Source organism: Phasianus colchicus, chromosome 1 (genome assembly GCF_987193195.1).
Source record: "Phasianus colchicus chromosome 1, bPhaCol1.hap1.1, whole genome shotgun sequence".
Lineage (NCBI taxonomy): Eukaryota > Metazoa > Chordata > Aves > Galliformes > Phasianidae > Phasianus > Phasianus colchicus.
Genome location: NC_143436.1, coordinates 14478059 through 14504048, shown reverse-complemented (window position 1 = coordinate 14504048; position 25990 = coordinate 14478059). Strand labels below are relative to the sequence as shown.

The window sequence follows — 25990 nt, the reverse complement described above, 5'->3', positions numbered from 1 at the left end:
ATATTTTTCAGTAGGCAGATACAGTACAAAATGCTGTTATTAATCACTGTACACCCTTTTGCTTTGAAGGTGGTGGGTGGACAACCTGAAACATTCAGAAGAAAGTGGTTTTTCAAAGGAACTAAGTTTCCAGAGCAGCCACTCAGCATTTGCATGATTATGAGACTGGAGTTTTATCAAAGAACAGAAAACTATTTCCTTTTTGAGCATCCCTTGCATGTCTGTGTTTGTGTGTCTGGCCTTTCTTATCAAGCAACAACCATGCAAAATCCCTTTTATATTTTTTCACTGCCTGGATATTCAGAATATGTTCATGGGAGAACAAACTGTTATCTGGTGTGCTTGTCTCAAAAAACTTGTTGCTCTTTTTTTTTGTTTTGTTTTGTTTCCGTGCTCCCACATACCTGTGGAACAGCATTTTTAAATCTAAGCCTGTTTTTGAAGCAGTAAGTCTTCTCATTCACAGCTCCTCATTTCAGCTGAAACTCTGTCCAAGAGCTGGATTTTGTCTGTCGAAATAATAATCCTGGCCTATAGTTTGTTGTCCTTTTTCAGCTGGGGCTTCATAAGAGGAATTGAGGGAGCCTGATGAAAGCCAAGTGAATTATTCTTCTAGTCCTCTCCCAGACATGTATCCCGAGGCATGCAGCCATTTTCAATCACCAGATTGAGTACACAGCTGTCATACACTGAAAATGTAGCTATTTCCAATTGTGTGATTAGACATGGATCCATAATGTACGATAGCAGTGCCAACAGTTCGGTATTGTGGTGGGTTCATATGCAGCCACATGGCAGGGAAGGAATCGTAGCCTCTCCAGAGCCTACAAAAGCAGCAGGGTGACCATTTATCTGAAATGTTCTCCATCTGCAGATGGTGAGAAACAGTCTAGACTGTTTTTCTGTGATAACCTTAGAAAAGTGGTGAGTAGCAATTGCCAATGCAGTCAGCAAGGAGGGCTGATTGCCTTGGGCTTTTGTGCCATATGTTAAGTGTGCTTTGTCTCATTTGTTATCTACATATAATAGTTGCAGTACTGATTTCTGTTGAGGTAAATGTCAGCATTAAGAAAGAAAGGATGATAAATTCAAAGTCTTGAGTTTTTGTCAAAAAATGTATTTTAAAAAAATGAATATTTTGAAAAGGAAAGTAATTACATTAGTATGGCTAGCTTGCATTTGCAGGACCATAGAAATTATAGGCATATTTTGATTGGAAGGGACTTCCTGAGGTTCAGTGGTCTGCCTGCCTCCTGCTTGAACCACGCTGAATGTTGAGGCTACATCAGGTTGTTCAGGGCCTCATCCCATTGCATGTCACGTACCTGGCCAGATGGCATTTCCACAGCCTTTCTAGGCAGCCCATCCCAGTGCACTGCCAGTTTCTTCATAGGACTTCTTCCTTGTGTCCTGTTGGAATTTCCCATATTGCCACCTGTTTCCATTCCCTGTTGTCCTTTCCCTGTACCCTTCTTTTCAATCATTGCCTTTCAGGAAGTGGAGTACAACAAGTAAATCCCCCTTTTGCCTTTCATCTCAGAGGTTTTCCCCTGATCTTTCTGGATTCTCTCCTGTCTTGGTGTTCCCAGGTTGGTCACAGGTCTCCAGATGTGGGTGTGAGTGCTGAGGAGAGGGGAACAATCCCTTCTGCCATGTGCTGGTTACTGCAGCACTGCACATGCTCAGCCTGCAGCATTGCCTGAGTGCTCTGCCATCCTCAGCTCTTCTTACCATCTGTTGGGTCTCTGGGTCCTGATTTTATCACAGATTGCCACCCAGTTGTGAATTAGGTGGTTTTCTGTACCTACGGTTGGGTCTGAAAAGTGCTCAGAGCACCTGAGTACTGTCAGAGTTCTGAATCCCAGCTGCTCTTTGAGTGGCAGTAATTGCACACACTGCTGGGTGCACCCATTGTGGACATGAGCTTAAAAAGGGGAACTGTGACTGTTACCACCCAGAGGTTTCATTTTCCTTTCAGCTGTTTACCTACTTGTCAACATGCTTTTCATGCTGACTCTGTTTCGGTTACTTTATGGTAAAAACCTTGGTCAAGGATTTATTCTTCTTTAAAGGAAGTCTTGGGAATGCCATTTGTCGTATGAACTGGCTGTTGCCCTGCAGGGCTCTAGGAACCTATTGCCCAGTGGTTCCAGATGTGAGGTGTTTTCCTGCACGAATGCTAAGAGTGTTGTTGCAGATACTTATTGCAGCACCCAGAGGGCAAGGATGTCTCTGGCTGTCCCTGCGTGCATCTGACTCTGGAGTTGTTATGGTTTTGGTACAGAGGCCTGTAAGGAGGGTCACAAACTGAAATGTCTGAGGTTCCGCCCATCCCGGGCATGGAGTCAAAGCTGTACAACAACAGAAAAAGGGGAACAGCATCACAGTTTTGAAAAGCTTTATTTTCTCTTCAGCAGGAGAGTGGTATAAATATCCCAGATCTGTGAGGGCTTGCAGCTCTCATTAAATACCATCTGATCTAAAATTCTGCGTGCTGCTGTGGAATGCTTGCTTCTTATGCTTCTTTCTGAAAGGTTTTTACAGTTTTTCCAATTTAATCATTCTAATCCCACGCAGACGTTTTGAGCTATTAATACTTCGTTTTTTCGGGACAGAAGCAGTATTCCTTTGCAGTTCACCTTTGTGACTAAATTCAGCTACATTTACATTGTTCTCTAGGAATCTGTGTTAAAGAGAGATAAGTTTCTTAATGCCCTCAGAAATCAGCTCCTTCAGCATGTATGCTAAGAAAGTTAGCTCTGGTTTTTAAATGGAGGTATTTCCCTTGGGTGCAGAGGGGACACTTGCGACTTCTCAGTCACATCTTGAGAGAGCAACAGTGTTGGGTTGGCCATGTTGGGTTGGCCAAGTGTAGCTCCTTGCTATCCTAAAAACTTCTTCAGTTTGAATAGTTGATAATAACTTATGAAATCTCACAGGTTATTTTTTTTAAGCTGTAAAATAAAAACTCCCGATCTTGAACTCAGAGTAGAATAAGAAAAAATATGAATGACTGTTTGTGAGTGATAATGTGTTCAGAAATGAAAGACATTTGTAGGATCAACAAAAATGTCAGCAAAGGGTATTTTTGCTTTCTCAACCACTGTGTGAGATGGCAGTGAATTGTTCTGGCTGTAGCCCACTTGGATCACTCTGCATTTCACAGCTTGAAAAAGTCAAGTGCCAATAAATAGGTTAAATTTACAGGTGATTCAACAACTCCAGATCATGGATTGGAACAGAACAATGTATATTTTCAGGAAACAAGTATTTTATAGTAAATGTTCTGACGGAGTGAAATTCCCTTCTAAAGCTGTGCCAGCAAGCTCTGTCTGATTTTTGGAATGGTTTTGCTGGTCTTGGAGATGGAAAGCAGCTTGATATTTACACCACCTGGAAAGAATTAGATTCCTGTGGCTGCCTGGGTAGTTGGTGATCCTGAGCAGAAAGAGAAACGCTTGACAGATCAGGTCCATATTTGTACGCGAGTACAGGCTCCCATAATTATTTTATTCTTTTTGAGGCTTTTAATACGCATTACATCTGAAAGGAGAAACTCTGCTCGTAAGTAGAAACACTGCCCATAGGTTTTGTCTTGACCTATTGCAGGGTTTGCATCCCCTCGGAGCACCACAGTGACCCAAAGGGGTCGGTCTGTTCTGATTTCCTTCGTCAGTCCGAGCCTCAGTATTTTATTTACTCCACGACTGCAGTATTTACTTTGATGACTTCAGATTCATTAAAAAGATGTTTAGAAACTGTTGTAGATTTAGAGTCAACAAGGAAGCTTACCCTGTTTGATAATTTGAAGTCATTAGTTATAGTTCAAAATGAATTTTATTTCCTGTGTAGACATTTTTATTTCAGTCCTTGGCATTTTTATCTGACAGATAATTAGCCTTCAGGTACAAGCATAGCTCCTTCCCCTATATTTAGAAGAACCTGTCTCACCTTCGTTAACTTGCACACATTGCACACAACTAAGGCCCAGGATGGCTGGCTAGGCTGTGGTCCCACGCTCCTTGCCCGGCTCCTCCACTCATCCTGGTTGTGCAGGCAGATGCCCATGTTGGGGTGCACTGCTGGGGTGGTTGGTGCTGAGCATGGGGCTCCCTCCAGAGCCCGGGTTCGTGCTGTCCTGCACCGCAGGACCCCTGGTTCCCAGGTGAGTGGCCCTTGCAGAGCCTCAGGTCCCACTGCAGGCCTTTGGAGCATTGGTTCCCTCTTTGTTCCGATCGATGTATTGCTGACGTTTTAAGATTAAAAGCTGTATTTCCAAAATACCCATAAAAATGTCTGTTATGTTATGTTACATTGTAGGCATTTGAGCTAGCAACTGGAGATTATTTGTTCGAACCGCATTCTGGTGAAGACTATTCCAGAGATGAAGGTATGAACCCTTTGAGATACTGCGTGTTTCTGTACATTTCCACCTTCTTCTTAAATTTCTAGCAAGCTTACAGTGGGCTTAATTTTTGTTGTTGAGTGAATTGTGCATACACATTGTTTTCAGAACATAAATACAATTTTTTTCTTTTTAGTTATAAGTTCCATCAGTAGCTGTGGGTGGGCAAAAAGTCCCTTCTGCAGATATTCATCTACTTAGCAACTGCCTGAAGGAATTAAACTGCCCCTCTTGTAAGACTGCATTTGTGTGGAAACTTGACTGAGAATAACAACATCTTAGTTTAGAAAAGAAGCTTAGAATTTGAACTTCGTAGCATTTTCTAAGATTGGCACTGGAATAATGTTTACATTGTGTATTTTTATCTGAATTAGACGATTACTAATTTTTTTAAAATGAGAATTAACTCCTGCTTCCATCTGTATACCTGTCCATTCTCATGCTTGTTTGCTTGTAAGTGTCCTTTGCAGTGGTAACGTGGGCATCATTCATTGTTCCTAAGTGCTACTAATGATGCCAGAGCTCTGCTGATCCTGGAAACCTCTGCATGGATTTGCTGCAAACATTGTTGATTTGAAACTATTTCTGATTTTTTACTAATTCCAGTTTCTTTCCTCTTCTTTTTATCCCATCCTTTCCCTGCCCCTTCCACTCCCGTATCCTTTTTTTTCTCTCCCTCATAGACCACATAGCACACATCATAGAGCTGCTAGGCAATATCCCAAGGCACTTTGCTCTATCTGGAAAATATTCTCGGGAATTCTTCAATCGCAGAGGTAGTACCTCTTCTTTTTGGAAGGTGCCGTGATGCAGACAGAAGTGGAATTGCTGTTGCTGGTGGTAGCACGTCCCGCTGAGGAGGTTTTCTAAAATCGTGCAGCAATAATTTATTTTTGAAAAGCAAAACGTGGAAATCTGTGACAAACTGATTTTTTATTTTACTTTTTTTAAACCAAAACCTCCTGACAAATAACTATTTGCTACATCTAAAGTATGCAGCAGAACTTGCTCGTGGCGGCCGATACTCGGATGTGGTTCAGAGAAAGAGGTTTTGCTGAAAGCATCTTTCTGAACAACCACGGGGCGCCGCGTGTGTCTTTTTGCCAGGCTCAATCTATTTCTGTCTGTACCGGGCCATGTTAGTGTGTGCATGCACCGTACTGATTAAACTGTTGTATGTTTCTGTTTTGCTGGCAATGTTCTCCAATGCAGACCACATAGCATTGATCATTGAACTGCTGGGAAAAATCCCTCGAAAATACGCTATGTTGGGGAAATATTCCAAGGAGTTTTTCACCAAAAAAGGTAACGGTATTTATGCAACACTAATTTAAAGCATAATACTATCCAAAAGGAGAGTGTGTGCATTTATGGGTACTGGAGACATATTCCATTTAATGGAGAGCTCTTCTTAGGAAATTATTCAGGTGTGAACTTGGCTTTTCAAGGAAAGTGAAAATTTGCAGTACTCGTTTCAGTATTTCATTTAAAATTCCTTTTGGGACATACTCAGCAACATGTGAGCGTTACAGATGTCTGTGTGAGTCTGTCGTCAGATGTCCATGTAAATGTCAGCTGTGCACAGCTGTGAGCTGCTGGAACAGAGCTATGCCCTCCTGTCGGTGTGCGCTGCTGGCACCCACTGGATGCACAGGGAGGCTGTGGGCTGCAGACACAGCGTGTGCAACAGGGCAGCGCTCCAGAGCAGTGCATGGGGACCTCCTCTGCATCCTCCTCTGCAGGAGGATGGATGAGGACACAGCACTGTGGCCGCTCTGTGCTGTCTCACTGTGAGCGCCTCCACTGCCGTGGGCCATAGCTGAGCTGTGTGTCACTACACAGAGGAACAGAATTAACCCCAACAAACATGCTAGCTGTTAGTGCCTGATACTTGCCCAGGCTGCTCTGGAAGACGTGCTTCTTACACGGGAGGGCTCGTGCAGTTCTCCATGTGTTCTTCCCTTCCTCTCCCTATCAGCTGCTGGGGTAGCACCACGGCCTGTCCTGCCAGCGCTGGGCCACGAAGTGTGTGGGGTCGGGGGTGGCCACAGGAGCTGCATGTGGCAGCTGCTGGGCTGCTACTGTGGTCTTGTGGGGGTAACGGAGGCAGAGTGGCAGTGGCTGCCTTACTGGGAGCCTGAAAGCCCAGGACTTCTGTGTGGAGGGGAGGGGGGCTGCTGGGTTTTTACAGAGTGGTGACAGCAGTGGATAAGCTGGGAACAGCTGTTGTACAGCAGTGTGAGCACCAGGGAAATGCAGCTGTGGGCATTACAGCAGCACTTCCTACCTGTGGGCAATGAGTTTGAAGAGCTGCTGCTACCTGGGATAGACAAATCAAGGACAGGGAGTCCAGGAATGTGCAAAACAGTGAAATGATGGGGCAGGAACCAGAATCCAGAATCCCCTTTGTGGAACTTAAATGTTCATTTGAAGTCTGGACCGCACAGAGATTGTTGTTACTGCTTCCCAGCTTCTTAAGTGCTTCTACAGCCTTCACAGAACTTCTGGGAGGAAGCTCCCATCTGTGGTGCTGACAGCCCTGTGCTGCCCAAGCACACTGGTCCCAGCTTCCTGGGTGTTCTGAATTCAACCCCCATATTACAAAATAAGAGGAGTATGTGAAGAGCATGACCTCAGGTGTCATAGTGACAGCCACCAAACACCAGCATCCCAGTGTGCAGTAATGTGCATTTTATGCCACCGAAGCATGGAAAGAAGACACAGGACTGCTCAGGGGAGAATACGTGTGGCAGATACACTTTATTCACAAAGTGGATGGCGACGTTGCATTTCCAGGCCTTCTGATGTGTTTGGCTTTTCCCTTGAGAATATAGTGCCTAAAACAACACAATTTAAATACAAGGATGAAGACGGGCTTTTTTCTTTATTTTTTTTGATGTGATGCAGCATTACTCATGGGACACACTGCTACTGGAACCATCCCCACGTGAACCGCCAGAGGACGCTCTGCTCTCCGTCCTCTGAGTCCCCTCCTTCCCGACTGAACAGAAAGGAAGGAGGGCACTGGCACTCCATGGGTAGCACATCCCATTTTCTGTTGCCAGTAGCAATCTTCTCTTTCTCTTGCCAGGGATTGACCATTTGCAGTCTTACTGAGTTGGAGCCTTTATGACAGTGCCTGGAGAGCTGCTTTTCAGGTGGCACCATGAGGAGAGCCTTCTGCTGTGCTGAGGTGGCAGACATGCCCTGCTGGGCACGTGGCACTGCCAAGCAGTTGGCTCAGGCTCCCAGAAGCAGGCTGGGGGCATGGCTGTTTTTGGCTGCCCTAGAACTTCCATGGGTACAGGGATATAGGGAGACTCAGAGCTGACATCATGTTGCCCGTGATGGGCAGCAGGTTGCAGGCGGCTGATTTCAGCTGCAGACAGCAATCAGTTTGCCAGACCGCTTTGCTTAAAATAGTGTGACTTGCGTGCCCCATGCAGGATGACACAGTCTGTGAGTCTGGATGAGTCGTGTTCAGCCTCCAATGTTGGCTGAAACCCACTGGCAGCCCCAGTGGTTTGAGGAAGGTGCAGGATCACGATGAGGGTAAAAAGTGCCCACAGAGCTGTTCTGTAGCATCGCACAGAGGCTGAGGCCCAGATATGTGCCTGGGAAGCAGGGAGGTGGCTGCGGAGGAGGAGCAGTCAGAAGAGCCTTTCTTTCCCGTCAGTCCTGACAGCCTGCAGATACACGTAGCTATAGTGCCAAGCCTGATGGCAGAAGAGCTGTCACATCCTTCGTTTGGTCTGAATCTCACTGCCAGGTTGGCCACGTGCCACCATTTTGGTGGGGCTCAGTGCTCTGGTGGGTTTGAAGATGATGCAGGCAGCACTGGAGGCTGCGTGGGAGCAGTCAGCCTGGGCCTCCTCAGAGATGGAGAAGAGCCTTCAGTACCAGATCTTTGTGTTTGGCTTGGTTTGCAGCTAGTTGCAGCAGCACTGATGGCAAATGTTGCGTAGAGTGGCAGCATGACCCGCGCTCTTGAGACTTGTGCATTAAGATTGGAGCAGTTTTTGTGAGATTCAGGGGTGTCGGCTGACGAGAAAGCAGAGGCCTTCAGTATTCCTGCTGACTGCGAGCACGCGATGGAGTGCTTTTGTGTAGAGGGAACAGAAGGAAGGCCTGCAGCTCCTCACAGGGAGCGGAGGGCAGCGCTGAGCTCTGCTCTGTGTGAAGCGACAGGGTCCGAGGGAACGGCATGGAGCTGCGTCAGGGGAGGGGCGGGAGAAGGGCTCAGGGAAAGGGTCTGCACCACAGGGCGGTGGGCACGGTGCTGAGCTGCTGGAGTTCAAGGAGCGTTTGGTCAGAGCTCTCAGACATAGGGTTTGATTTTTGAGCGGTGCCGTGGAGCCAGGAGCTGATCAGTGATCCTTGTGGTGCCTTCCCCCTTCTGAGATGTTCTGTGATTCAAAGATAACAGGAAAAAACACACTGGCCCCAGTGCTATCTGGGTGTAATGATGCTTCCTTGGTTTCACTGCTGGCTGTACTCACTGTGAGAGCCTCAAGCAGGCGTGCAGTGCGCTGATCTTTCTAAATAGTGCTTCTCGGAGAACTAAACAAGGATTGGTCACTACTGGGTAAAGGGATATTTTTCTAATACCAGTAACGTTTGTGTTTGCAGGAGAACTGCGACACATTACGAAGTTGAAGCCTTGGAGTCTTTTCGATGTGCTTGTGGAGAAGTACGGCTGGCCTCACGAAGACGCTGCACAGTTTACAGATTTCCTGATCCCCATGCTAGAAATGGTCCCAGAGAAACGTGCTTCAGCTGGAGAATGCCTTAGGCATCCATGGCTGAATTCTTAGCAGAATTTCTCAGCTATAAAACAAGCCAGCAACCACTTTTCAATGCATCGGACCTAAATGGTGACTGTCACAAATCCTCTAGCAGGATCACACGTGAGCTGGCTTCAATCCTCAGACCTTTATTTTGCTTGAGGTACTGTTTGACATTTTGCTTTTTGTGCACTGTGTTCTTGGGGAAGGGTAGTCTTTTTGTCCTCAGCTAGTAGTTTACTCACCCACTTTCTTCAGAAAACACTTAACGTGTCTTTAAGCATTGTTTCTTGTGTTGTGTGGCATTCAGATGTCAGATTTTTGAACAAAAGAAACTTCCTCCCATGTGTTTTGGCAAGTTTTGTAACTATTTATGAAAAAAACTATTTTAGCTGATGCATATTATATAATTTACAAGCATAAGAAATTTATGAAGTCAGAAGTGAGTTACGGCAAGGAATTGTACAATTTTATCTTCTGGCAAAGGGACGTCATTCTTGTATTATAGTGTATGTAAATGCACCCTGTAAATGTTTATTTCCATTTAAATACGGGACCGGGGACTCAATTTCAGAGTAAAGCTACTAAGTTTTAGAGAGCTTTATAGCAAACCAATTGCATGTAGTGGACTTCAAACTGCTTTAAGGAATTGTGTAAACTTTCTATTCTGTAGCAGTTCCCGTTCATTGGATTTTAAACAAAGTGGCTCTGGTTTACAGGATTTCATTCCCCAAATGGCACTTTAAAGGAAGGCTAGACTTCTTTCTAATAAAGTATGCATTATCATTTAGCACTCCCTTTTAGAACTTTTGCCTATTTTAATTGCTTTTAAGGAAAGAAAAAAGCAATTTCCCTTACAATGTGATAGTGAAGACATGGTACCATATGGTGTTGCCTTTTTCTAAGCACTGTAAGTTGTACTATACCTTAAGAAACAAATTAAAGGTCGAGCATGAGAACCACTCTGTGTAGAATTACTGATCTTTTATAATAAAAGCGTGTGCTTGAGTCAGCAAAGGGAGGACAGCTGCAAATATTTACAGTGCAGTGAGTAAAATGCAAGAAGTGAGATCATGCTCATCCCATTCATAGCTTTACATGTTTCTAAAACAAATTGCACTAGCTTTATTTTTCCCCATAACTAGACATGCAGTTCTTCTTTGTACGTTGCACGCAAAACTACGCTTTCCTAGGAAAAAAGCTACATAGACTGAGGCTTATAGGCAATACAGATTTTAGAATGTACGATATGGAGGTGTGTTTTGGCCTCTTTTAGAAGTCAGTGGGATGAATGTAAGCTTAGTTCTGATTTTCATGTAACTATGGTGCCACTTTTTACTGATTTTGTCCATATGAAATTTATTCACATGCCTTTGCAATAACTAGATTGTGAGAAAATAGCCCCATGCTGTAACAATAACCAGTTGTTTGAGGTGCTTGCAGTTGTCTAATTAAAGTGTTTTGTTTTTTCAGACAGTGTGCTGTCATTGGCATCTTTGATAGCCCTAAGCCCACTGTTGGCTAGAATGACGCGCCGTGCTGGCGGTGGGTGGGGGTGACCCGGGCTGAAGCGCAGCTCTCTGTTCAGCCGTAACCAACATCGCATGGGATAAATCCAATCCTTCTGAAGGGTAACGGGGAACAATGGGCTGCAGTTGTGGGGTGTTAAATGAAATGAGACCAAACTGAGTCGTGTTTCATTCAAGGTGTTTTAACTTCACGTAAGCAAGCAGCTGCTTACCCTCTCCCTACATCCGTACACACCTCATCCAAAAGAGACCCAGGGGCGGCCAAGGAGCGCACCACCAAGGCTACGGGCTGCAGAAACTCATCCTGTGCTGTGGCCCTGCACCAACGGGGTGTCAGCACCGGGTGCCTCTGCATTCTGCTTCCCTCTTCTCACAGGAACTGCTTTTAAAGGCCTCAAGGATGACACTGGTGAGAAGAAACAAAAGGCTACAAAGGAATCCAAAGAGGTAAAACGTTACGCTTCACACCTGGCCATGCTGTTGGTAGTGTCTGGATGCTGCAACTGATCTCAGGGCTGTTCTTAAATACAGAGAATATCAGCGTTTGCACCAGTTTAAAATGCAAGTCAAATAAGGGGACTCACCGCTGCTGCACTCCTTTCCATTTGGTTGACCACTGTGACAGAACAAACCTTAGTAAGAGACAGCCAATGCTGGGCCTGTTCTGCTGCCCCCCTGGTCACACGGTAACCGCAGTGTAAAGTGCTAACAAATAATAGGTCACAGATGGAGGTGGCTCCAGTTAACCAGCTGTGAACTATGGCCACGATTTCTCAGGAGTGTGCTTTTTCTTTTTTCTGCTGCATTGGTTGGTAGCTGGGCAATATGCTTCTACTGCACGACCGCACAGAAGACAGCATATTCCATATCATGTTTGTGTGTTTTGCAGAGCCATTGACTGTTCAGGGAAGCAACTTGAAGTTCTGATAATTATGAGCAAATAATTTTAAGTAGTGTCTATAGTCTAAGAATTACCACTTTTTCTCAGTCAGTAGGAAGTACCATTTCCCATCCTGTCCAGTGGCAGGTTTTCTAGCAGCCAGAGCAGAGGAAGGTGCACGCTGGTTTTCTTCTCTGGATTCTGAAAGAGAGCCAGCAAGCATTTGTTCTGTTATGTGAATAGAATTTAGCACACTCACTGATGAGCTGCAGGACGTTCTCATACACAGCTACGCTATAAAGGCCTCACTCCCACCATACTGCAGTAAGAGCTCCAACAGAAGCAGGAACACACGTACTGACTCGTGCAGGTGGTGCTGTGATTTGTAACTAAAATGAGAACATCATCTGATAGAGCTTTACTGCACCATTGTGCTGGCATATGTTAGACACACTGCGTTGGTATGCATGAATTAACATTAAATAAACTGACATACTTAATAACCGTACCCTGCATTACCTGACAGCAGACCCTGCCTGAATCAAAACTATTTTTCCTCTCCTCTAAGCTCAGCAAGGGAACAAAAATCCCCTCCTGCACTCACTGCTACAGCCAGCTGTGCAATGACAGGAAGGCCATTAGCAGACACCACACAGGAGGAACAGCCACCCAGCAGGCAGGGCTGCTCTCTGTGCCCACAGCCCTCAACACACAGCACCCCTTCCGGACAAGTGGTTAAAACTGACATAATTGTGATTTATTAACATGAATTAAAATGCCCAACCAGTGCTGCAATGTGACAGTATATTAAAAAAAATTAAAGATCATATACTGTACTACTTTCACAAAGATCACACCTTTTTTTTTTTTTTGCAAAAGAGACTTATTATATACATTACTCTATCAAATGAAAGTAGCTTTAAGCAATTTTACAAGCAAAAGAAATACAGTATTTACAGCACTCAGACATTAGAAACGGTCTATACATTAAATTACATTTTCTGCAAATAACTGATGAAACAAAAAGCCATGTCCACACCAAAACTATAAAAATTTGTATTGCATTGTTTTCTATCTCTATGCACACAAAACTGTCGACAGAAGAAAATGGAAAAAAAAAAAGTTGTTAGTGCCATCACTTAGCCTGTGTACTTATTTAATTACATATGTATAAAAGTAATATAGAAAACATTCACTAAATGAATTTAACTGCAACGATAAAACTTTAAAGATTATGCAGCATCAAACCTACTGCCCGAAAAAACAGCTGGAATGTTCACTTACAAAATAAAAAGGAATACCTAATACTGGCTGAACAGCACGTTTCCGGGAATTTTAAAAAGCAAAAAAATGGAAAGATACAATGAGAGAGCACTGGTGTTCGCTTTTATACAAAGTATCATGTACAAGCTTTAAAAAGTACCTCCCACAGGTACATATGAAATATACACAGTTTATATTACAGAACATTTTAAAAATGTTTAGGATTAAGGGGATCCGTTTTAATGCCACCCTGAACCATGGTAATTGTTCTGAAAGGTGGGCGGCACCTGTGCTCTGTGAATGGGGATCTGTCCAGGCACCGGTGACGCCTGCTGCGGTCCTTGCACTGCGTGCGGAAGCGTTACTGAGCCAGGGTGCGGGCAGAACCCTGAAGCGGTGGGGGTTGCAATACTGTTTGGTCCTTGAGGTTGGATGTGGGGACCCTGACCAGGGAGCGGACAATGAGGCCCTGTTCCAGCAGGCTGATGTTGAGGTCCGGGTCCTAATGTCGTGTGGTGGGGGGCTTGCGAGGAATAGGAAGACACGCTCGTGTGAGCGCCTGAGGGAAAATGGGGGGGTCCTTGATGCGATGGGTGGTGTAACCCTTGTGCCGATGCCGGGTGGTGCCCCGAGCCTATAACGTTGGATGGGGGAGGCGGAGGGGGAGGAGGAGCAGAGTTTACAACGTGCTGGTGTTGTGCTTGCAAACCTTGGTGTCCGGCTGGAGGATGAGGAGGCTGGTGGTGGGGAATGGGGCCCGGCGGCGGAGGCGGGGGCGGCAGATGGTGACCGGCAGCTTGAGAGTGAATGTGGGATCCGGGAGCCACCGCCACAGCGTGAACCGGGCCGACGACGTGTGCTACAGAATGCTGCTGATGGGTGCTCTGCTGCTGAACCAGGTGAGGGCCCGGAGCAGGGGGTGGTGGCGGAGGAGGAGGAGCAGCAGACGCTGAAGCCTGGTGATGAATACTGGGGGTCTGAGAGGGCAAGAAATGCCCTGCAGTTACGTGGTGTCCCGGCACTGTCTGCTGACCCGCAGAGCCAGGAAGTGCTTGATTTGGTCCAGATGAAAACACAGTCTGTTGGGGGATGCTACCCTTCAGTTGACTGTAACTCTGAAAGTTTCCAGAGGGCTGCTGGTTCTGATAGTAGGTGGAAGAAGGGGGTGGAGGAGGTGGGGGAGGTGGGGCATTGCTGTTCAGATTCTGTTGGTTGAACTGGCTGTAAGAAGCCGAGGATTGTCCTGAAGCTGTCTGAGCGAACAGCGGCCCGCTGGCCTGCTGCTGATTACTGGGCTGAAGGGTTGGCGCTGCGGGATAGAAACCACGGTGCGTTTCCCTCTGGGGTGTTCCGACTTGAGGTGACTGTGGATGATGAGGTCTGTACGGAGATCCCAACTGCTGCGAGTGAGGCTTTGGTGAGAGATAACCGTGCTGCACGGGCGCGTGGGGCGTCGATGGCTTTGGGGGATTTTCTACGTGAGGCGAAGGGGGACAATGGAGCTTCAAAGGTGCAGAAGGCAACTTCTGTGAATGTGAAAGTTGCTCAGCAGAACTGCGCAGATGTGATTGAGATGGATGAGTTTTTGAAAGTGCTTGGACATTATTTGTCAGCTGTTTTTGTTGCAGCTCTGATTTTGGATGATTCACACCTTCTGCCTCTGGTGCATTAGCTGCAGTGTCCCAGTGTGAATCTGGCTTTGTGGGTGTTTTTCCCAGTGATGGCGCTGAAACTACAGGACTCGGTGAAGAGGGCTAGAACAAAAAGAAAGAGAGCAAAACGTTCAGAACATTTTAGTTATGAAAGCATTAAAGCAAGAAGAAGCTTCTCAGAATAGTGCTCTCTGATGATGGCAGAAAAACATTAAGGCACAGAATGCATTTGATATATGAAAACCTGCGAGAGGAAGAAGCTTAAGCTTAGTACAGGCATCATTTCTAGCAAGTACAAACAAACTATACTCTAAAATCAAAGATCAGCAAATGCATTTGGAAGTAGTAACAGAAATACGGCCTGTTGGGGCTAAGTCAGAATCTGTTATTTGTGAGCTTCGCATTTCCAAGTCTGAAAGGAATAATTACTACTAAAACAAAGTATTTTTACAAAGTATTTTTCAGAATGATTTAACATTCTAGAACTGGCAGAACGCAAGCAAAGTCACTGGTCATTACAACCTGAATTACTGCATTTCATAATTCCTCCTCATGCCGCTGCCTCTACTGAGAAGCAGTGCTACTGCTGGCCTGGCAAGAGCCAGCTTCTACTAAGGGGAGCACTACTTCAGTCATTTTACTGCTGTCAGTTCTGTCAGTTCTTCAGCATTTCACCTGCAGAACTGATGCAATACTGAATCCACTGACAAAACCTCTTCTGTGCCTACAGAACACAAAACCATAGAGAAGCAGATATGGCTACTGGAGGGACACAAACTTTTTAGCATGCTGGAAGGTCTGCAAATGTGCTAACAGATGTTTACCCATGTTACGTAATTTAACAGAAATGTCACGTATATCTTCATCTAAATAGTAAATAAAGCATGATGGTCAAATGGAGACAAGTACAAACAGTTACGATGCACACCAAGTGCACGTGCACCTGCATACACAGTGTGTTACCTTGCTTGCTTTTGAAGGACTCTTGCATGTCTTCTGTGAAGTATCTGGGGATGGACATTCAGAAGTAGGCTCTGGATTTTCAGGATCAGGTTCTATAAACATAAATTAGAGATAAATATTAAAGTGAAGAAAAAGAAGTATCTTGTAAAGAACACTAAGCACTTTGTATTTGACTTTAAAAGAGCTACTTGAAGTTGTTGTAAGAGATCATTCAAATACATCAAGTGTCATATAAGGTCATCTGCTTACTGACCTTCCATACATTCAGCGAAAGAATGGACCTTAAGCTGTAACTGGAAAATGAGATTTGAATGAGATGAAGTTGGGAGACTGAACATGGGACGGTGAGCATGGACTACAGGGTGACTCTCCCCCTACAGATGAAGCAGACCCAAACACAGCATTAGAACGATTAAGAGCTACCAGGGGGAACTGCTTAGAGGTATCCACCTTCAGTGTAGTAAGTGAACTCACCACAGTCCTTGTCTTTCCTATGATCACTGAGAAGCAAAGCTCTATGATAACTTCGTTCTCTCACTTGTTCCACAGAGGTTGATGCAGTCCTGGAAGAGGGAAGCATATTCTCATTTAAGATGTACTCCCACGGACCAAATTTCAGACAACATATATGCGAATACTGGGGCACAGAAAGTTTACATGGCTGACTGCACATAACAGCCAAATAACTCACCCTACAGGAGAAATGCCATTTGTTAGCCATTTTAGGTCTGTTTTCTCACATTTTAAATACACTGATTTCCTCAACCTTGTTACATTATAGAAATATCAATTCCTTTCTTCCATACATGTCTGGAGTTGTTTTGTGTTTTTGTTTTCCTTTTTTAATTCTCAGCTGACAAACCAAAACACACATTTTAAAAAATACACGCAGTGAGTACTGCTTCATACTCTCCATTTGTAGAAAGCAGCCTTCAGAAGTCCTATCTTTACTATAAAATAACTTGCTCTCTAATAGCAGATCCGCAACTGTGAATATTACACAACTACAGATGCAAACTATTTAAGCTTCCAGATTTACCTTGCTAGATAGTAAGTGAAATGACAGCTATGCCTCTTGCTATCAGTTACACACTCGCAACGTGATCGAGAACAGTAATGACAGCACTCTAATTATAAACTCAATTATTCTTTTAGGCAAGAACATATGGCAATACTCTACAACACTGTTGCAACTGAAATAAATGTTGGGGTTCAGCCTATACCCCACACTTTTTCCTTGAAATACAGTACACTGCCTTCTATATAATGAACTTACAGCCACTTTTCAGGCAGATACTGAAGACTGCACTTATGTTGTCCCTTGAGTTGGCTCTGCAAACTCCTTCTGTTCTGGAACAGCTGGAGCATCTAAGCAGAGTGGTGCTAAATGCCTCAGCCCATGTTCATCTGCAACACTCTCAGGCCTTCACTACAGCATAAAGAACTGCAGTGCTTATTTTGTTCCAGCAATATTTTGGAGACAGAGTTGGCAGAATGACTAGCTATTTTCAGGCTACCAAAGAATGCAGTGGGAAAAGCTGCACAAATTGAAGCCATCCTATGTCATCCCCCTTCACACTGCATCTGCTTTTAAATATCTGGAATATCTGGTGTGGAGTACAATACAGTTTGCACACAGGTAAGCCATCCAGCCACCATAAGCAACTACACAAGTGTCTCCACACACTGCCTACTTGAGCAGAAGGAGCTGCTAGGTAGACTGCAAGCTGTCACTGTATGCTGTAAGTAACAGCAAACAAGAAAAATGCATTCCAACTAGATCACTGAAAAAGACTTCCTATAGTCTTCTAGAAGCTCCTGTTCATCATCACAGGGTTCCTTCTTCCCTCTGGTACTTTGGAAAGCTTTTGAAATTTAAGAGAACAAATCTTCAGCCATAGATGAAGAAGTGGCAACACAAGGAAGCTTAACGCAGAGCTGAGGCCATGCTGAAAAGCAGACTCTGCTCTCACAGCCCTTACAGCACCCTCTCCATCCAGCTCCCACCTCCACACCTTACCAAGAACACTCTGCAGGATCTGTGCAACTGCGGAAGGATTGCGATGCCATTTTCTCACAATTCACAACTGGCCTCAAATTAAACTTTATAACTTACAGAACTAGGTGACCTGTCTTGTTCATGCTAAAGCTTTTTTTGCTCTTAAAAAAAAAATACACCCTGACTAAAAATAAGTTGACATATATTACAGATAATTTTCTATATATTCTCTTCTTTATGAGGTATCTGTTATATTGCTGAGGTAAGAGGTCAGACAACTGTTCTAATCTGAAAAAAAGGGCTGAAAAAGATCAGTAATCTTATTAACAAAAAACAGACTCGGAATAGAAGTGACACACAATCAAGTAAACAGTGTTTCAGAACTTTTGTCTTACCAATCTGTAACTTACCACTGAACTTCAGGCTCGTTCTTCTCACTGGAAGAAGTTTCCTTGGTTGCACTGTTGTTGCCCACATCTTCTGGAGCTGCATTATAAACAGCAGTTGGCAGTGGTACAGGCAGGCTCGCAGCATTATCAGTTTGTTCCCCATTTTCACTACTGTTGTTAAACCCATCATTAGCACCACTGTTACTATTTATGCTTCCTCCACCAGCAGCATGAGGAGATACAGTAACCAGGGGAAAGTTTTCTGTCTTTGAGCCACTTTTTCTAGCTTCTCGTTGTCTCTTACGGTATTCTAGCAAGGATACCTATGGAGAAAGATCAGAAGAAAGTTGACTTGTTTCCCTCTTGACATTTTCAGTTGAATACATTCCCTCAGTAAGATACCATCTACTTGGTTCTAAAAGAAAATGCATGGAGCTTAACAGAAGAGCAAATTTACAGGGCACCAAGGTATTAATGAGTACAAAGAAGATGCAAAGAGCTTCTGCCAGGAGAAGGAGGCGTGCATTTTGCCCAGGGAAGAGGCAGAAGTTGATGCAGGTCAGAAAAGGTTTGCTGCTGAATTCATGCCGTTGGCTGAAGCTACAAAGTACTTTGTGGTTCCTCCTGGAACTGCAAAGAGCATACTGATAAAATAATGCTGAGTTTGAGATTGAATCACTTTCACCCTGGATCCTGTGTGAAAAATCTACCAAACTTTTGCTTCACTCTCCTGCATAAATCATGAGATTCTTTGAGCTCCTCATATGTTTTTCTTAACATAAAGAATTTGCCTCATGACATATTTTCCACAATTTATTTTAAATCAGTGTCTTTTCTGTACTCTACAATATCAATTCAGAAAATATTTCAGTGATCAATTTCAAGTAAAAAGTTTGTTACCAAAGCCAATGATCCAGGAAGAGATGAGCAGTCCTACTCTGCATCTGTGTATATACATATACACACATACAGACAAGTTCTTTCATAAATTAGAACACAGAAACTTCCATAGATTAAAATTCAAGAATATTAATAGATTACTTCCACTGAGAAAAAAAAAGATTTTCAAATGCTTTCATTATGTATCTTCACAATTTGATGCAGAATGCTGAAGTGCTGACATTCAGACTTTTTTTTTTTTTTTTTAAGGAAATCTGTGTTGTGGAAATTTCATTTCATGTCTTTCCTGCTACGTATCAGGGAACTTGCTTAGTTCTCACTAAATGCAGACATCCACTTCTACTCAGAGCTAGAAAGCAAGAAGGCTGCTCTGTCCACAGCCCCACATGGTTGTTTTCTATCCATTAAAAACTCATCTGTACGACAGCATAAGAAATCAAAACCAGTTAATTTTTCCTAGGAGAAAGTCAAGGTTTAGAACTGATCTTGCTGTGAAATACCTTATACTTCCCACATCACAGGAGTGGGATCCTGTGAAGATTAAAGCAAAGCTTAGATGTTAAGAACAGATTAAATCTGTGATTTGTGCCCACCATGTACAGAGACATATTGAAATGGGATAAACTTGTAAAGTGCTGAAAGAAGGAAACATTCATAAAGATGCTGAGATACAGAAGCCCCTCCTTTAATAAATGCACAAGGACATGTATTTCTCACAAATTCATGGGCTTCTATTGCTATTCTACAAAAATCCTGAATTCCCCCCTCACCTTAAGTGAAATTTGCCCTCTTCCTTTTAGACTGCAAAGTGTACTTGAATTTGTGTGTGCGCCCTTACAAAAACAGAAAACCATTCTCTCAGAGATACAATTTCCTCTGATTGTTTCCTCAAAGCGAGATTTTAGACAGGAATTCTGAGCGCGTGCAGGGGAGGCAGAGGGAGAACAACAAGTGTTTCATTTGTGCATCAATGCAGTGCAAGCACTGAGCAGTAACAACCATGAAAAGAATGTCTGCCACTAAGAGAACAGGGTGTTACCAATGCACCCATCAGGTGCTGCTGCAATTTGAGGAGAAATTCACTTCACCTTCAGATAAAAGCAGCAGCTCAACAAGTTTTAACAACTTCTATGTTCACATGGCTTTGCAAAAGCAGCAGGGATACAGTAACATGAAAGGGAACTACTGAACTTCTCAGGGTCAGAACCAGGTGAGAACCCAGCTACTACCTTGTTACAGTTATGTCTGGGTGCAAAGAGAGGTAAAGCAACTTGTGATGGTACAGTCACAGCCACTCCCTCGTAGGATGCACCCCAAGAAGTGCAAGGGGACATGATGGAACCAAAACACCCCACTGGGCATGAATGTACGTACACACGCAGACAAAACTCACCTCCAGTCCCTCAAATATTACTTCCATGAAGAATATAAATCACTAAATTCTGCAGACTGTTAGAAGACAGACTCAGTAACTGCTGCAATGGAAACCACTACTTTTAACATTTGTCAACTTTTCTGCATGGAATCAAGGAGTTTTAACCTGACAGTAGTCAGGATATTCCCACAGGTTAACTTCCAACTTTATTTCCAGCTGAGCACACTGAAAGCTGTTACCTACAGGGGCTGTTTGACAAGAACAGCAAATTTTGATTGTGCTTGTCTACCAAAGCAACTGCTTTATTTCTTCTTCTATAAAGGATTCCTTGTACCTATAGGTTTGTGTGTGTTTGTAACAGCAAAACAAAGATACTGTAAGTACATAAAAATGAGAATTCTGAAGCATTAGAATCATAAACCTCTAATGCAACTTGTAATAATTCAGAGATTTTCTCTGTACATGATTTAGGTTGGCACTATTCTGTCTAATAGAATATTTTAATACTTGGTAGCACAAGCAACCGTTTTCAAACCTGAAAAGCAGTTATTTATTGAGTAATTCATTTGAGACTCATGTGAAACAACATGAAGTAAAAATAATTATATTTTTATATATTACTTCAAAAATCTGAATGTATTAATGGATGTATGCAACTTTCCTCTTTCCTCTTCTTAAGTTCTCCTGCATAATATCTACATTAAATATAAATCAGCCAGATTTTTATTAATGTTTCTTTCTGCTATCGAAAAATACGTAAGATATATAGCCTATGTGAGAAAGACAAAATGATTCTTAAAATTATAACCTTTTTCTTCTGTGGAGGATTCTGGGGTGTGCAATTCCCATCCATCAAGTTGTCATTATTGACAGTCCTTCCAAAGCCAGATGCAATTCCATCTTCTGAAGTACAAAAAACAGATGCTTCCATGAACATGCCTCTAGCATCGTCTTGAATCAGGCACTTTGACTCACTTATTCTGAATCCACCTCCTACCTCCAACTGATGTGAAGGGGTCAAGTCCCTCAAATTAGAATTCATTGAGAAATTTACACCTGTCCTGTCGGGACTTTTTACCCAGGAAGAATAAATTGTGCCCCGTCCACAATGAGCAGTTTCTAATTGGCTGCTTGAATCAGTCCTATCATGTGTAGGGGCTTCCAGGTTTTTATGCAGTGTGCTTTGCTCAATTACTTCGAGTCCCAGCTGGAGGTCTGACACAGATTCCATTTCTCCTGTGCACTGCCGTGTCGCATCAGTCCTGTTTCTTGGACTGGAATATCCAATAGTCTTTATTTCCTGCAGGCCCATTTCTGTCAGGTTGGAATTTCTGAAAGAATTCAGTGCTAGAATCGATGCTCTGTCATATCCCTGCATGAAAAATAAAAGAAGAAAACATGTAAATTTTTCTTCCATATTGCAACTGCAGAATAAAATCATTCTGACATTCATCTATGCCTTTAAATGAGATTAAGAACTTTGCACTACCATGAGTTTAAGAAATAGCTCTGTAGCCAGATACTTTCCTCTACCACCACCATTAAAAGGATTTTAAATAAAAAAAAAATATATTAACCCACATCAAAATAAGCTTTCAGAACCAGTGTTTGCTTATGACTGAGAAATGAAGAAGAGCTTCAACAGGAACAAGTCCCTGGTTGCAAAGGAACTGAACTTAAACATAAAACAGATCTTTGGTGTAAAAAAATTTATTTCAAGAAAAAAAAGGTGGTGAGGGGGAAGCTTTTCCAGGACACTGAGGAACTTTAAGACCATAGTAAATTCATGGTTCTGCAGAGGAAAACATATCAGAAGCTAAATAAACTGACTTTAGTATTTCTTGTAATTGTACAAACCATAAAAAAAACTCAGCACATGCCCAAGCTTAGAAGTATCCTTACTAAACCAACCTGTTTTAGGGTTTTGTAATGCTTTTTCAATTATTTCTTTTACAACAGAAAATTCTTAAGTAAAACTCCTCTTTTTGAGTCAGCTAAATGCTGAAATAGTCAATTACATTAGTTTGAAAGTAGCTGTTAAATTCAATCAACTGCTATGACTGCATGAAAAGTTTTGTGTTCCAATATTTGTTAACATTTTGACCTAAAAACAATGAAGTTTTCTATATACGTATCTACTTAGCCCACAGAAAGTATCTGGGTCATTCATTTACACCAGAAGTGAAGCTCTCCAGAAATAACCACCTGAACGTTTTATCACTAGTTACTTTTACCTGTTCTTTTCAGGTGCTATTAAGTTCACGGTTCAAGACAGTTATGTAAATGTGGTAGCTGTCACACAACTCAAGTTCCACACTGCTGTGGAACTTTTCATCTTTCAGATAGAAACACCCCTGTAGAAGTTCTCGTATCTATAAACCAAGTCGCCCTCTAGTGGTTCGACCGTACGGCTCGATCGCATGGAATGAAGCACACCCTTACCCGGGAAACTCCGGGCACACGCCCGTAGCACTCGCTGTACGTCAAGTAATCCACCAAAACCACAATATTTATCCTTCTGTGCTCTCTCAGTCTAAGTCAAATTAGGCTCAAGCATTTAAGAAACATTGATAAAAAGGAGAATGTTAATTTAAATCTAGATACAGCCTGAAAAACCCAAGCATTGTTTTTTGTACTCATCTGTTATACTGAAGACATAGAAATGAAGTTAAGCAAATATTCAGAGATTTTAGCAAATATCCTTACCTCTTGAGTGTAAGCTCGCCTTTTTACTTCTGGGGAACTGTCAGGTGAGGAAATATTCTAGATGAACAAGAAGAAATGGAAAGTCAATTTAACTGTTAGCGTAGAGAAACTTAAGACACCCCCTTGTAACAGGACTACAAATACTGATTTATACAATAATGATAAAGAATCTGAAATGCATTACAATGCTCACCTCAAAGTGCATGGTATTTCCATGTATACATGGAGTTACAGGAGTAACTGGTGAATAAATGGGTTTGTAACCATTTCTACAAGCTTCATCCTCTGTTTTTACCCTAGGAGGAGTAGCAAACATCAATGGCTCTGAGGCAGCAATATCAGCATGAGTTGGTGTGGCATATGGAGAAGGAGTAGGTGTAGAGGTTTCTGAGAATGCAGACTCCAACAACTGGTACAGTCTTCGTTTTTTTAGAGGTGTTGTTAGATCTGCATTAAAACCAGAAAAAAAGCTAGAGATATAAATACAGCAATCCCAGTTAAACGCTTGAGGCAGTAAAATTATAAATTCTACATTCAAACGTTACTAAGACAAACACTTTGTGGGCAGAATTCCTGAAGAATAATTAATGAGAAGCCGAAATCACTATTTTTTTCTTTAGTTTTTTTTTTTTTCCACTAAGATAATGGAAGCACTGTTTATATTTCCATACAATTGTTTACCTAAGAAGTGGAAATTCGAGGGATCATCGTCTAATATGTTCCATATCCTTAAGAAACTGTGTTTAGCTTCTAGCATGCTTCCATTTCCCATCATTCCCGAAAAGCTGACTAACTTTCCCACATGCAATGGGGCCACTGAATTTAAAAGTAAATCTAACCCTAGCAGCATGTACAAATAATGTATAATCTAACCTCTTCCTGATAATCATACTCCAAACCATTAGCCTTTTTGTTGACTGAATGTCCACGTTTACTATGAGAAATGGTTGTTACTTGTTTAGTATCAATTATACATTAAAGAAAGAGGGAAAATAAAACCAACAATTATTTAACTGAGCTTTTCTTTCCAACAACAATCCAAAAGGCAAAACATCAGTAAACAGGGCAAATATTGCTGGAATTTTCATTAACTCATTGCTTTAAAAAACTTCAGTCCTCCACATCTACCTACTCAGACATAACTTGTATGAATTTTATTAGTGGAACCTTCACCTGTTAAGGAACAGCTGTCATTCAGTAATAAGGGGCTTTTATTTTCACCGTTGATGGCTGGACTTCTAGATCCCTCTAGCAATGGCGAATTAAACCTATCAATCACTGTTGAGTTTTCTTCTTCCAAAGCCTGCTTCAACCAACGCTGTAATAAAATAAGTTCAGATCAGTGACTTAACAATTTAAAGATACACACTGAAATATGCATTACAAATCACTTGCCAAGCAGTTTTTCTCTGCTGGAATTCATGCAAGCAAATAAAGACTTATTTTTAAGTAATTAGGCATGGGGAACCATAATGAAGAGAAGCATTACCTTCTTACAAGAGCCGGTCATGTTTTCCACAGGTTCTTTTTTCCTCCTCTTTTCTGAAAGGAATGGTGAAGTAAAACGAATATAGTGCTTTGGAGTAGAGTATACATGTGGGCTGTAAGTGAGACCTGGTAGAGAATTCAGTTGAGTAGCCAGAACTTCAGGGTCGGTGGTTATACGCAGAGGCCTTTCTGAAACACTGTCTGTAGGCTTCCCTGTCTTATCACTCTTTTCACTTAACCATTCATTTACCAAGTGCTACACAAAGAGGAAAAAAAAAAAAAAGCATTTTTTGAATGTTTTCATTAGTAGCTTTCAGTTTTTAATCTTATTCTTCACCTAGTCATCCATTACACAAACCAGAAAACAATTTCCAGGCTGCAAGTTTAAGAATACAAGTATTCCTTGTATATGAGACTGAGAACATGAGGAAGGCTTTGGTGAAGTTAACTGGGCGATGGTAGGAATCAGTGTAGAACTGTGCTACACAACAGAGGTTTTGTTGTTCTTCTGTTTCTGAAGAACAGGCCAGTGTATCTTAGTTCCTATTAACAGGGATCAAGAACTAAAGCAACTGAACTCAAATATGCATGCAAGTATTTGAAATACTTAAGAGGTTCACACTCAATTTTTTTATGTTTTCAAAATAAGCAGCTTTAATCATCCTCTGCAATACAGACTGGAAGATAAAAACTGCCTTCTTAGTTGTAAGATGGATGGTTTTAAGCTTTTATGAGCATTACTAGCAGAAGAGACACCTCAAAAACAATGAAAGCTCATTATTTCCTTTGAGATATTCTGTTTACTGCCACTAAGATACCTTATAAACCATATGATGAATAAAATAAGGAAAGTTGACCGATGTCCTCCCCCCCCTTGTAATTAACAGTTTTACTTAAGTTTTGTATGTTTATACACACACAAAATCCAGTCCATTTAGAAAGTACTGTCCTTAGAAAACATTTGCTCCAAAAATGAGCTGAAAGCTGTATTAAAACTTAGTATCTAAATGGATGTAATGCAGAATTTTTAAATCATAATTAATATCAGTGAGCAGCTGTGTAATTTTTAAAGAAAATTTTTAAAAAAATAATATATAGTTTAAGATACAGAGGCAGCTGCCTATAATCTTTTAAAAACTCCATGGAAGTCCATCTTTTTCTCCCCATCCCTTAAGAGACATACCTTCTTTGTTTTAGGATACTTAGTAGGACATTTATTAAGTGCTGGAGCTTCTGTTTCCGTAACCATTTCTGTAACAACAGTTTCTGCTTCTGGCTCAGCCACCAGTGCAGCATTCTCAGTTTCATTATGTTGTGATGTTACTTCCACATCAGGAGAAGATGGCTGAATATCTGAACACATGCTCACAGTTCTGTGCCGTCTACGCTGCTGTCCAATATGAGTTCTGCTTCGAGAGAAGCTTTTTCTCTGTTTAGCTCTATTAACCTTGGCTGGGGTAGGCTTAGTGACAGCTTCTTCCTTTGCTGGTTCCTGGTACAAAACACCAATCTAGTAAATGGATCTAACACATGCAAAGCTATATATCTTTTCTCAAAAGGAATTGTAAGCTCCCTCTTAATATGTCTTTATTATATGCCTTTATATCATTTCTATTTTTACAACTAAAATGCTTCATAGTTAATATCTCTGTCTTTC

General features: G+C 42.3%; 2 protein-coding genes across 9 annotated transcripts in view; one reads left to right on the top strand and one right to left on the bottom strand.

Moving 5' to 3' along the window:
• Positions 1-10665, top strand: part of SRPK2 (SRSF protein kinase 2) — a 134691-nt gene extending 124026 nt beyond the window's left edge. For 4 of the 8 annotated variants that reach the window (XM_031596426.2, XM_090135792.1, XM_090135788.1 and 1 more), the window contains 3 exons: positions 4321-4390; positions 5618-5710; positions 9035-10665. In XM_031596426.2, coding sequence (XP_031452286.1) covers positions 4321-4390; positions 5618-5710; positions 9035-9219 — 348 coding nt within the window. In that variant the 3' untranslated portion in view covers positions 9220-10665. Of the gene's footprint in view, positions 1-4320; positions 4391-5088; positions 5182-5617; positions 5711-9034 lie in introns of all 8 variants that reach the window. The other 4 variants (XM_031596665.2, XM_090135818.1, XM_031596513.2 and 1 more) reach the window with 2 other exon arrangements.
• A 1238-nt stretch (positions 10666-11903) lies between these two features.
• The window catches only part of KMT2E (lysine methyltransferase 2E (inactive)), a 53424-nt gene continuing 39337 nt past the window's right edge, over positions 11904-25990 (bottom strand). Inside the window, 12 exon segments of the mRNA XM_090135779.1 lie at positions 11904-14615; positions 15477-15568; positions 15730-15802; positions 15804-15850; positions 15951-16039; positions 17886-18187; positions 20948-21511; positions 22846-22902; positions 23039-23292; positions 24019-24163; positions 24335-24589; positions 25517-25825. Coding sequence (XP_089991905.1) covers positions 13101-14615; positions 15477-15568; positions 15730-15802; positions 15804-15850; positions 15951-16039; positions 17886-18187; positions 20948-21511; positions 22846-22902; positions 23039-23292; positions 24019-24163; positions 24335-24589; positions 25517-25825 — 3702 coding nt within the window. The 3' untranslated portion in view covers positions 11904-13100.